The sequence below is a fragment of the Montipora capricornis genome, chromosome 14 (genome assembly GCF_036669925.1).
Source record: "Montipora capricornis isolate CH-2021 chromosome 14, ASM3666992v2, whole genome shotgun sequence".
Classification (NCBI taxonomy): Eukaryota; Metazoa; Cnidaria; class Anthozoa; order Scleractinia; family Acroporidae; genus Montipora; species Montipora capricornis.
Genome location: NC_090896.1, coordinates 10,405,525 through 10,417,804, shown reverse-complemented (window position 1 = coordinate 10,417,804; position 12,280 = coordinate 10,405,525). Strand labels below are relative to the sequence as shown.

Here is a 12,280-nt window from a genome sequence, read left to right as displayed (position 1 = left end):
GGCTTGGCGTGGTAAAACAAAGCTTTTTTGGTCTCCCGGGACAATATGGCCGCCGTGTGACAAGGGCGAATACCCGCCGTATCTAGAATTCCAACCTTTCACACTTCCCCTCCCCTCTCCCCCTTTCAATGTTGACTGTTTAAGTTTTCAGCCTTTTTTGTCTTACTGGCAACATTGATAAGGGAGGAGAAGGGGCGGGGCTACAGTGTGGGAGATTATAGGTGAATTAATAACGCCCCAAGAAGGTGAAGTGTCTCCACTAATTTTGCAACTTTTTGTAGTTCACAGGCACCCCACATTTAGGGTGCGTTCGATTGACCCTATTCCGGAATAAGAATACGCGGAGTGATGATTTAAAACACTATGTATGGCGTTTTGCAGCAACAAGAATAATAAAGCTATGTTTAAAATAACATTTTGGCAGATGTTTGACAATCTTAATATGAATCCCCACAAAAACTAAGGATTTCCAACTTCTATTCCATGTATTCCTATTCTGGAATACGGTCAATCGAACGCGCCCTTAATCTGAAAGAAACAATCCAAACTTAACAGAAACATGATTAAGAACCCCAACTAGAAGGAGGCAACCAGTTGGCTATTTACAAAACGTGGTAGAAATGAATCCGGGACAACGGGAAACAAATCCAAACCAGGGGCCCGTTTCTCGAAAGTCCCGAAACTTTACGGGCCATTTTTGGGTGCCACAATTCCCTTTGTATCTCAAGAACGGAGAGGATTTAAGTCATCAAATTTCACAGACATCTTTCTTTTAGTTGGCTTGAAAACATGTTAAAAGATCGGCTTTCCAAAACAAGTGGTTGGCAGTTTCACTAATGGCTTTTCAGGCCCGAAAAGTTTTCGGGACTTTCGTGAAACGGGCCCCAGGGGCCCGTTTCTCAAAATTTGTAAAACGTTTCGGGCCCTAAAAGTCATTTGTAAACTTGCCAACCGCTTGTAAAGGAACGCTTATCTATTAACATGTTTTCAAGGTAGCAAAAAGCAAACTGACTATGAAGTTTGACGACTCATAATTCCCCTCCGTCCTTGAGATACAGATGGAATTTTGACACCCGAAAATGGCCCGTAAAGTTTCGGGACTTTCGAGAAACGGGCCCCAGAGGTTAGAACGGGATTTAAACCCTGGGCAACGCCATAACCACTGGACCGTGCCGCATCCCTGAAAAGGTGCATTTGTCACGCTGACGGTGTTGCTGCTTTAAACAGGTTCGTGGCAGCGGCACTGCTGCCAGAAGGGAGCTATTTGAGGTCGAGAAAGGTGTGTGTCAACTATGCTCTTTGGACGCACACAGTTTGTACCTGAGCGTCAAGGCACTGCATGTCAGAGATCGAGCTGCATACTTAGCGCAGACTCCTTACGCATCGTTACCACAACAGATGCTGAAGAAGATGGTTATGGAACCCAAAGAAGGAATGGTAAGAAAGATGGATTAATTTATTGAATTACCGTGTATTTTCGAGTGCTGTCAGAGCCGGGATGTACAGAAAACTTCCTAGAGCGGTTTTCAATTGAGTGTCGAAAGTAATTAGGAAATTGCTTTGGTTTTGCATTACTTCACTCAGTGATTGGCTCACTGCCGAACAAAATATGTTTTACTCGTTTGTGCGCTCGAGAAAGTTAGAAAGAAAGATCGCATCTGGTTTTGTTACAAGTAAAACATCCCGCTGATGGCAATGTAATCGACTCTGGTGAGCCCTTTCTACACTTAGAAGATGCCAGAATTTCCTTGAGGTTCTTAGACCTGCGAAAGGATGAAATTATGGAATTGTATCGATTTCTGTTTCCATCATACACTACTAATTAATACTTGTCAGAAATCACTGTGAATCGCCTTCCGAAGGGAATAGGTTGGTGATCCAAAGGTAAATGAGGCAGTTAGTTGTTGTTATTTCCCCACTCTGGAAAGCCTATTAAACAATTTCCGGGTTCGCCTGCGGATTCGCCGGATAGATGTAGACGAAAGGCGTATCCAGAAAGAAAAAGTTGCGGATTTAAAAATATCCAGATACGTGTGGACGGGGCTTTAGTAACCTTTTTTTAAAAAGGCTATGTTCTGTCACAATGATGTTGCTTGTATATGTGGTTGCGGTGAAACCCAACCTAGCTTCTGTCTTGTCAAAGCCCGTCTTTTCGTCGAATGTGTTACTGGTGTTTTCTGTTCTACAGTTTTGGGAAGCGGACCATATCATTCCCGTGTCTGAGGGAGGTGGGGAGTGTGGATTGGATAACTATCGAACTCTGTGTGTAATGTGTCACAAGAAAGCAACCGAGGAACTAAACAGGCGATTAAAGCACCGCAAACTCCTGCAGAATGCTGTTGGGTATGGAGATATATCTACCTTCTTTCGACCTTTGTAAGTGGTTATTCGTGAACGATGCATAGGCTTCTTTTGACATACTAGAACTCTTCTTGATGGCGAGGCTGATGGGACGCCGACAAGCAAAATTTGTGTTCTCACTCCCTCGTTACCAAGGTGAAATTTAACACAGAAAAAGTTCCGTATTGTGTCAGCCCGTGTCCTCGCTGGTTACGTCAGTGTCACCTGACACTACAGTTTCCCGCCAAAATTACCTGACCTTTTTTCCGGTTCGTGAGGGATTGAGCTTCCCGGGGAAAAATAATACAACTGTCTTCTGTTGGACCAATGAATTAGTATTGAAGACGTTTTTCTTTTTGTTTCACGGCGTGTCTTCCAGTTCGATTCTTAAGTGTAAGTTGTCAACATTCTACAGCGTAAGCCAGATGTAATGCCAATTCTCTTGGTGTTAACATGATCGTTGTTGAATCTACGTACATAAAGTCTACCATGACGACATCTATTCCTCAGTTTTTGGTTACCTTTTCTCCCAAGTTTGGTCTCGTTATTGCTTTAACATCAGAAACTGCCTCTCGAAATCTGACATTGAAATTCTAGTACATGCTCTGACAATTGCAATTCCTTGTTATACTGACTTCCAAAGTTCCTTATGGATCGCCTCCAAAGTGTTCAGAATTCCGCTGCTCGATTAATGACAAGAGAGACGAAATTCCAGCACATCGCTCCAATTCTCAAGCGGCTGCATTGGCTTCCTATCTACAAACTCATTGATTTTAAGATACGGCTAATCACATTAAGGCCCTTAATGATCTTGCTCCTAAGTACATAACTGACCCACTGAAACCTTACTTACCATCAAGAACGCTACGTTCTGCAGCAAAGAATCTACTTGTAGTACCATCAACCAAAGTGGTCAAGTATGGCGAACGTTCGTTCTCTTACGTTAGCCCCAAACATTGGAATGAACTCACTGATAATATATGCGACTGCAAAGACTTGATTACATTTAGATCAAAGACGTTGTTATTTAGAAATGCTTTCTGTTAGGTTACTTTTAAAGTTGTAAAGCGCTTTTTAAGGATACAGCGGTATATAAGTTTAGATATTATCATTATTATCATTTATTAATAATAACTAAAGCCCATGTTGCGCATGAGACCGAAATGATACAAAACCAACGTAAAATAATTTCATTTTATCTCCGATTGTCAATTTCACGAACAAAAAAAATGTTCCCCCAAACACAGCAAAAAAAAAAGAAGAACCGTAGACCTCTATGGTTCTTTCCCCCAAGCTATCAGAGTTGTTTTTTTGTTTTTTTCGGGGGTCAGTGTCATTTTTACTGTATTGTAAATTAAAGCGCTGTTATCCGATGAAATAACATTTTACGGTAATTGCGAAATTTAACCTACACCTTACGATAATTAGATTGATTAGGGTCAGCATCTGGATTAAGTTATGTGTTCAGAAATTTTAGAAGGGTTATTTGTTTTAGGCAATATAGGTTTTTATCGTTTTCGACATGAAGATATTTCTTTATCGATGCTGACTTGTGGATACTCGGAAAAAATCCTAACCTCGTTCCAGTGTCTCTCTTCTTCCTGCTCAAAGGAAGGGAAGAGAGAGCCTGGGGACGAGGTTGAAAAAAATCCCAGTTCTTTGCAGGAGTCGAACCTACGAGCTCCCGATTACTAGTTCGGATGCTTTACTACTGAGCTTCAGGAGAGTCCTGAACCTAGTTTTAATGGCCTGGCTTCAGCGAGCCTCCTTATAGCTCAATAGTAGAGCATACGAACTAGTAATCGATAAGTTGGATTCCTGTAAAGCTATTTGAAATAATTGAAATCAAAATGGCCGCCGTATGTGCAAAAGGTCTATTCCAAAATGTGCTATTACCAGATGACGAACAAAATAGGACATCTCCTCTCCATGGCGTGTCCAGGTGCAAAGTTTTTGTGATGGTAATTAGTTCTACTTTACATATGAATGAAAACTAATTTTAAATAAGAAAAACTTAGACTCGCTTTGGAGAGAAGGCAGACATGAACTCGGAAATGGCCTATAAGCAAATGGGAGATCTATTCTTTGTGTTCGCTAACATGAAGCGATAGATGCAACCTCTTTCCCGGGGTGTTTCGCGCGAGGCATTCAAAATGGCAGCAACATCCGCCGTTAAAAATGCCCCGCATTTTTTTTAAAGTAATAAATTTTATCCAATGAAAAGTATACCCCTGTTGACATAGATGATTGAACGATTTAATGTGTATAATGTACTCAATACCAGAACTCAATGTAGACCAGCAAGCAATGTAAGGACAGCCGCTGACAATATATAATTTTCTTATTATTAGTATTCAAACATTATTAACTATCGTTAATTAGAATCGATATTACATTAGTTCAATAGCAGTTGGGAAAAGACAATTTAAAAGGAATTTTACGGAATTATCACTGAATGTTTACATGAACTTGTAATTAAAAAGCTAACAAATGAATAAAATTATATTATCGCCTAGTCGATTACCACTTTAATGAATTTTCCTGTGAATGCTCGTGAATTCTTCCTATCTTGACTAATAAGGGAGTTTAACATGCTGTTCCTTGACTCTTAAGGTTAATAAGATTCCGTGTTGAATTACATGTAAGAAAAACTCCTTCCAAACGAAGGTCGAAAATTGGGGCCTGGTACCGAGTGACGAAAGGAAGGTTCTTTTCGGGGCTCTGTCTCGTCCACTTCTTCATCCTTTAAGCGCTGTATCGTAGCTCTGAGCTGAATAAACTGTCTTGTGAGGTACTTGTCTTGGTGCCTCATATCTGACTGTTGATATAGAAATAGAGAATATAAGAGTGGTTAAACAGCGACGGAATACGAGTCTGCAAGCGGCCGGAATAGTAACAGCGCTTCGGACTTGAAGGCCAACATAAGACGCACAGGGTTGTGGGTAAAGTGTCTACCATTCTCGTCCTCAGAGCCCTCCGTTTCCTTTGGTGACGACCACGTGAACAAAAGAAACGGAGGGCTTTGGGTCTCCGGTAACGACGTAATTTGCAGTCACAATGCGCGTGCGCGCCAGCAACATGATGCCTGAGACAGGACAAATAAAAGAAAAAAACTACAACAATTTACACATCCAACATGAAAACAAAAGAAGTGTTAGATCGATTGTTTGATGGTGTATCAAACATGATCCAACATCATCCAACACGTTGAATGGTCATCAAACGCTAAAGTGTTGGTTCATCCCACATGTTTAATCGTCCAAAGGATTGGAGCGTTTGCATTTTCCGTCAGTGTTTTACGTATCGCAGATCGATAATCATCTGGGACTATCGTAACTGACTAGAAGCGGAAGAATCTAGCTACAAATTTCAAAGCTCTATTATGGTGTTTTATGATTGGTTGATTCTTCCGCCTCACCTCGTAACTCCGACAATAAGCGTTTCATTTGATCGTAAGCGATGTAGTCCAAATCGGAAGAATCTATTTAATCCCGGTGTTCAATTCTGACCGAATACGAAGAGACGTTTTTTGAAAGGTATAAAATAATGGAGTGAACATAAATGTACAATTACATTATAGAAATTCTCCAGTTTAATGCACAATTGCACAATTGCTGGTGGACGAACAAAAGGAACTAATGAGAGATCTTTTGTTTTCGTCCACCAACATGGCGGTGATGACGTCACGTGATAAAACCACCTATTGGTCAGTTCGGGGGTGAAAGCACCGTATGTGTTCGCCTCCGTGCAGGTGAAGAGAAACGAAATGCCTTCTTTTTCATCGAAATCGCTCCTTCAAGGCATTTTCATATTTTTAGCCGTTTTTGGTTCCCACTTTAGTCAGCTTATGTAAAGCTCTATCCGTCTTTGTGTGGGAGAAAGTTATTGTTATCTACTTCCGCTTGCAAGAGTGTGCTAACTTTAGAGCTTTCGAGCGATGACGCTGGGAAATTTCTTTGACGTCGTAAGGGCACGCGCCCGTGTAACAAAGACAATATACCGTTATGGCTTTCTGTATCGTCATGAATTAGATGCTAAAAGGATCACAAAAAAACATCCCCGTAATTTAAATTACCACGTGTTGCAGCGTCTTGAATACTTGGGTTGCTAATGCACGCAACAAAATATTGAGACTTTTTTGGAGACTCGGCGACTTCTGTTACTGTTTATTTTATTTATTTTATTTTTTTGTCTTAATCTGATTACTCGATTTAAAAGTCATCTCCTGACCGCCACTTCACTGTGATTACAATTTGGTTTGATTATTCTTTGATCAGATAAAATTGTCTCGCGCTAGTGATTTTGCGTTTATTGTATACATTCCTTTTTGTGTAAAGCAAACATACCTCTGGAAACCAAGTAGACGATAACAAGATTTAAAACTCTTTCATGAGCGGTGTTTTTCTTTTTTTTTGCTATTCACGCTAAAATTGAAGGAAAACGATTCACATGTCAATACGGAGCGTTGAGTCATTGCTACCATGACCACATGTAATCTTAACAAGCTCTTGACAGGAAAATTTTGGTCAATAAAATCCGTATGGACCTGTTCTCGCGTGAAACAAAAATCCCTCTGTATTACTCTTTTCCAAAGTTTATTTATTTGAGTTATCAAGTTGTTGAATAGATTTCTTTTTGGCTAACTAGATGGATGTGCATAAAATATTGTATTGAGATAGTTTTACTAACCAATTCTTTTCGTATCCATAAGATGGCTTTTTCTAAGCGAACCTCTCGCTCGGCGCTTGTTCCGTCGGAGCTTATAGCAGGAGCAGATTCCACTTGATCGAGGGGAATATCCACTTGAGTGTGTGATGCAGAATTTAGCATATTCCAAGTGTAAACTTTCATGTACGGAAACGAATGACGCTTCTGAAGTTGTATACGTTCCGAATCCATCCTTGACTTCTCTTCCTCCTCAATTGATTGTGGTGAATACAAATATTATTCAAAAATTCGGAATTTCTGAAGAAAGCCTTTGATCGGATTTATGTTCCCAGTTCAGGAGTTTGGATGTAAGAAACTCCCTTTTGTTCGGGTAATACTATATAGAAACTCGACTGTGTAAAAGGAGCTATTTGCATATTGAAACCAAAGGGTCTTCGTAATAGGTAGTTTTGACATCTGTCGTAGATTTTAATCTTTTTGTCACCAGGTATTATGTCATGAAGGCGTGATCTATTTTTCTTGTACATGCATGTAATTTCTATTAACGTAAATATACAAATCGCTATGAAAGAAAATTTAAAAAATATGGAGAAACTCGTCCATCAGGAAGTACTTCTTTACAAGCCAATTAACTCAAATTTTAGACACCGAACTATTTACTGTCGATATTCATATTTTTTTAGTACTGGCTAGCAACCACGCCGTTTGACTTGGTGCTTTCTTTGCTTTGAAAAAAAAGCTGGCAACTGATTATTTAACGATCAACTTTATAATTCTCCCAACATCTTTATACGCAGCTGACACGCATTTCGTACAGAGAAACGCGGGTTTCATCAGCAATTAGTTCAACTTGGCGTCAAAACTCGGAACATTTATATTGCGATAATGGCCTTTCAAGGATGTTTCTGCAAGTGTATGTAGTAATGCGGAAGATTACATTTGTTAACAGTTACAGAGATCGAGATACAAAAAAATAATCAGGTTACTACACGATTTGGAATCGACGACAAAGCGAAAAGTATTAACCAGTTCTCCCCAAGAAAATCTCTCATATCCTCTGTCTACTCGGTGGAAAGAAAATACCATGTGCTTGTATTCAAAAGACTATATTTTTCACGCAAAAATGGAAAATGGCCGTTATTTAAATATTCTTTTGTTTTTATTCAAATTAGCCCTTGATGCCTCGTTCTTGAGCTGAAAACTCAAAAGAATATTTTGCCTTGAACGAGGCATCAAGGTCTAATTTGAATAAAAACAAAAGACTATCTAAATTGCGGCCATTTTGGAATAACGTGTATAAACACCAATGAAATAACAAGTGAGCTTTCGCTCGGAAGCATGATATCTTCACATGTGAAGATAACACGTGAAAAAATCACTGTTGCTATGGTTACATGAGAAAATCGCGCCTTTCGGTGCCTTTCGTAAAGTGATTTAGTATTTCACTCGTGTTGAAAAATATTTCACTCGTTCGCTGCGCTCACTCGTGAAATATTTTTTAACACTCGAAGAGAAATTTCGTATCTCCGCGCGGCCATGTAATATCCTCGATTTGTTACTATTTTCATCGTGTTACTTCTCCTTTATTTCTCTAAGCTACAGAAAAGAAATCAACTTAATATGGCCAGGGGCTAGCTCGAAAGCCTACCGGTTTATTTCGTCTCTAGGCTCAAACATTCAATTAATTGAAATCGTTATTATGATTATTTTATCTGTTTATTTGTGTAATTTGTTTCCTACTCTAAATTGTCCTCATCTACAATATTTTGGACTTATGACTGTGTATGCTTAGGTGGCCTCATACACCGGACATCACTGCCAAGTCACATTAGAGACATCACTGCCAAGCCGGCCTCTTTTACTGGAGAGAACAGGACAACCACAACACTGAGGACTCTATCCCCTACTCTTTTCGAATAGTGTGTGGGTTCTTCAACGTCCCACAGGGAACTTATGAACGTAGAAGATATTTGTGAGACTGGGCCTACGGTTATAGTCCTTATCCGAGAAGACTTGAAAGTCCAACCATTTGCAGATTTCATTACAAAGGCAGCACTTTCTCCTCAGTTATTTTAAGATCCTGAGTGTTAATCACGCATGACAGCCCAATGCTTAACCAACTGAGCCACTGGTGTAACTGTGAACTCAACACTGAAATAAAATTCACCATTGTGGCCCAGGATGGATTATTGGGCATAACATTGGGTTGGGTCAATCTTACTCTCTACTCGAGCTTTGCTTTTAGAGGTTTTTCTTCAGGTACTCCGGTTTTCCTCTCTCATCAAAAACCAAACATTCTGCGTTCTCCAAAGATGTGGTGATATAGTGTTAACTTTGCAGATACGGCCTGCTCGAAGTACGAGGGAAAAGCTTTATTGTTAAAGCCTGGTTTTCGCTAGCGACGCAAGAATAAGCGCAAGCATAAGAGCGCTTACTATTACAAAACCGATCACTTAAACGTTCTGTAGGCGGATGGACAAGATAATGGAAATAGTAATGGTAATTAATTTATATAGCGCATTTCCTCTTCACATATTCAAATGCCCTTTTACAAGTAATCAATCTGTGAGTGAGACCGGACATCAGCATAAACAAGTACAGGCGCCGCTGGCAGCCGCTATCAGTCCATTAGCGATCTCACCCAATGAAGACATAAATGAATGAAATGAGGCCTGGCCGCAACACCGGGAACTCGATGCACTTCTCCTGCATTTATAAACTGAAACCAATTTAAAGCTTCCCATACCCAAAGTGACCATCCAAAAAAATTAATGAAAAATAAACGGAATAATAAAATCAACACGACCAACTCACCCAAACGCATCTCGACAGTAGAACATTTTATCTGCCCAGACCCCACGCAAGCAATTACAAACTGTTAGCATCAAGGAAATGAGACACAAAGCTCGGAAAGAAATTGCAAACCTCGGCTGTAAGTTCCTTGCGAGCAAAACCACAGGATGGCAATATCGTCAGTGACGCAACCTTATGTCCCTGTAGCCAAGTTGTCGCCCAAAGAATGAACAGCCATTCCCTTGCTATATAGGACGATTTCTTCAGAGGAGACTGGATTTGTAGAAGCAAGACTGTCTAAGACTAGCGACACACTAGTAGGACTCTTTACACTTTACACGAAGAAAACAGCTCTCTGGCACAATGTGTCATCACAAAACTGCAAGCAGTCTAGTGAAACGCTTCCCCTTTCGATGCGCGGTACCGGTATCCCAAGAATTGCCAGTAAGGTCGTGACACTAGGAATCACAAAAGTACATGGTTTCATTGAGAATATTCAATGTAGAGCGCCTGGTCACTTGCACGATAACTCAGTGCAGCACGTCCGCTCTAAGCTAAACGTGCATGTGAACTATAAGCAAATCACAAGCTCGCCTACTGGACTTAAAATACCCTTGGAAAATCTCAACTCGAAAAACCCGAAGAACGGAAACCTTAGGGAAGAGAAGATTTTGCGTGCCAGGACAGTGGTGTCTCCCAGATTCTTATACTAATTATCTCTAATGGAGGAAAGATGCTTAGCAATGTAAACGTGGTTGTGTGAAAACAGGTTAAAACAACTTTTACCTGGCCCGGGTTCGAGTCCCAGACTTGGTAAACTCCATCTAAACTGAGATGTGTGTCGCATTCCGTAACATCACGTCTCGAACAAAGCGGGAGAAAATTCAAGGGAGAACAAGGAATTATTGCTGCTGCAGTGAGTGAGCCTGAAGCGAACGAACGAGGCAGCTCTCTAACATGGGAGAAGAACACATTCTTCGAAACGCTTGAAATTGTGGTCCAAGGGTGCAAGGAGTCGTGGTTATTCGCGAATGGATGAATTAAAATGCGCGGTATGATCTTGTTACTCAAGATTGGAGCCTGCTCTAGCTTTTATTTCGTTTTTTGATGCTTCTTTTATCCGTTTATATAAACTTTATCGCAGCTTCGTAAAATACAAATAGGAAAAAATTAAGTGACGAATGGTCAAGATTCCGTTAAATATGAGTGAAAAAAGGCATATGGCGTCATATGGCGAAAGGAACTCACATGTCGTATATCTTGGTGGTCTCCCATCCAGATACCAACCCAACCCGACAGGGGTTAACCTCTGTGAACTTTAGTCGTGAAAGCGCCTCAAAAGACGAGTAGTGAATCACAGTTTCTTAATATTGACCATTGTCAAGGTAAATTTGGTGATTCACAAGTCTTTCTCATGTATATTACTTCAAAAGTTGAACTAATCACATCACTCGCGCTTCAACTTGCTGTAAAAGAGTTTAAGTGCACTCGGAAATGATCGACATGCTCGATGCCAATGTTGCTCTATTCCCTTTTATTTCCTCCCATTTTTCTGGGTTTCGTATTTTACTAGTCTTACCGGACTATTTACGCTGTATCATTTCCTTAGAAACCATGCGTAGTTATTTTTACCACCTTTCAAATCGGCACTCTTAATCCTCACGGTATTAACGAACGCTTTTCATTTAACTAATATATTCCTATTTTTCACGTTGCCATGTTACCACCAATAGCGTAGCTCCTACTCTACTATAAAAACTACACGTAACCCATAATCCTTCTATTCGCTCTGACGAAGGGCTAACGCTCGAAACGTCAGCTTTTAGCATCTCTGTACGGTGGTCAATTTACATTATCAACTCCGTTGATAAACCAAATTTTTGTATTTTATTTTTACCACAACTTCTTGTTTTAAATCAAAGAGTCTACTCAAGGGCAAAGTATATAGTTTTAACCAATCGCATTAACCATAGTACTCGGCGCTTATTAAAAAAACGGGCAGGGGTAATTTTCACACTATTACAGCGGTTATCATTAACGCGCCCCTCAACGACATAAAAGAAAGTAATATGTTACATATTCATGACATATTTTATTAAAAATTATAACGTATGAGTTGCGTATTAAAACGTGTGAGAAAAGACGGAAAGAGATTTCTTTTTTTCTTGTCTTGTTTGCTTCATGGTGATTTGCTGCGCTTTGCCTTTTTGAAATGTATTTTTCACTCACCCTCGTTAATCTCTTGGTCACGCTGCTGTTCGGATTTTGCATTTGTCAATAAAGATATTTTTTTTCCTGAGTCATTGAGAATGAAAGAAAACTCGAATTTTTACTTACTACATTAACTTAGTTGAAAGTTACGGACGCAAAATCTAGGTCTGGGCTAATTAGTCATGGGCTCGACAACACAAATCTCTAATTCATTGCGTATTCATTAAGAACTGTGATTTTGAAAAGACCTTTATCGGAAGTCATTTTG

The 12,280-nt window shown here is 39.9% G+C and overlaps 2 protein-coding genes across 3 annotated transcripts in view; one reads left to right on the top strand and one right to left on the bottom strand.

Annotated features, from left to right (window-relative positions):
* Window positions 1–8,932, top strand: part of LOC138032175 (uncharacterized) — a 43,843-nt gene extending 34,911 nt beyond the window's left edge. For both annotated transcript variants that reach the window (XM_068879780.1, XM_068879779.1), the window contains 3 exons: window positions 1,228–1,437; window positions 2,189–2,376; window positions 8,801–8,932. In XM_068879780.1, coding sequence (XP_068735881.1) covers window positions 1,228–1,437; window positions 2,189–2,376; window positions 8,801–8,840 — 438 coding nt within the window. In that variant the 3' untranslated portion in view covers window positions 8,841–8,932. The remainder of the gene's footprint in view (window positions 1–1,227; window positions 1,438–2,188; window positions 2,377–8,800) is intronic.
* LOC138032176 (uncharacterized) lies at window positions 4,575–7,439 on the bottom strand. Its single transcript, XM_068879781.1, has 2 exons — window positions 7,030–7,439; window positions 4,575–5,158 (listed from the first exon to the last, which is right to left on the bottom strand). The coding sequence occupies exons 1-2, from the start codon at window positions 7,237–7,239 to the stop codon at window positions 4,976–4,978; spliced, it is 393 nt and encodes a 130-aa protein (XP_068735882.1). The 5' UTR covers window positions 7,240–7,439; the 3' UTR covers window positions 4,575–4,975.
* Window positions 8,933–12,280: the final 3,348 nt, after the last annotated feature.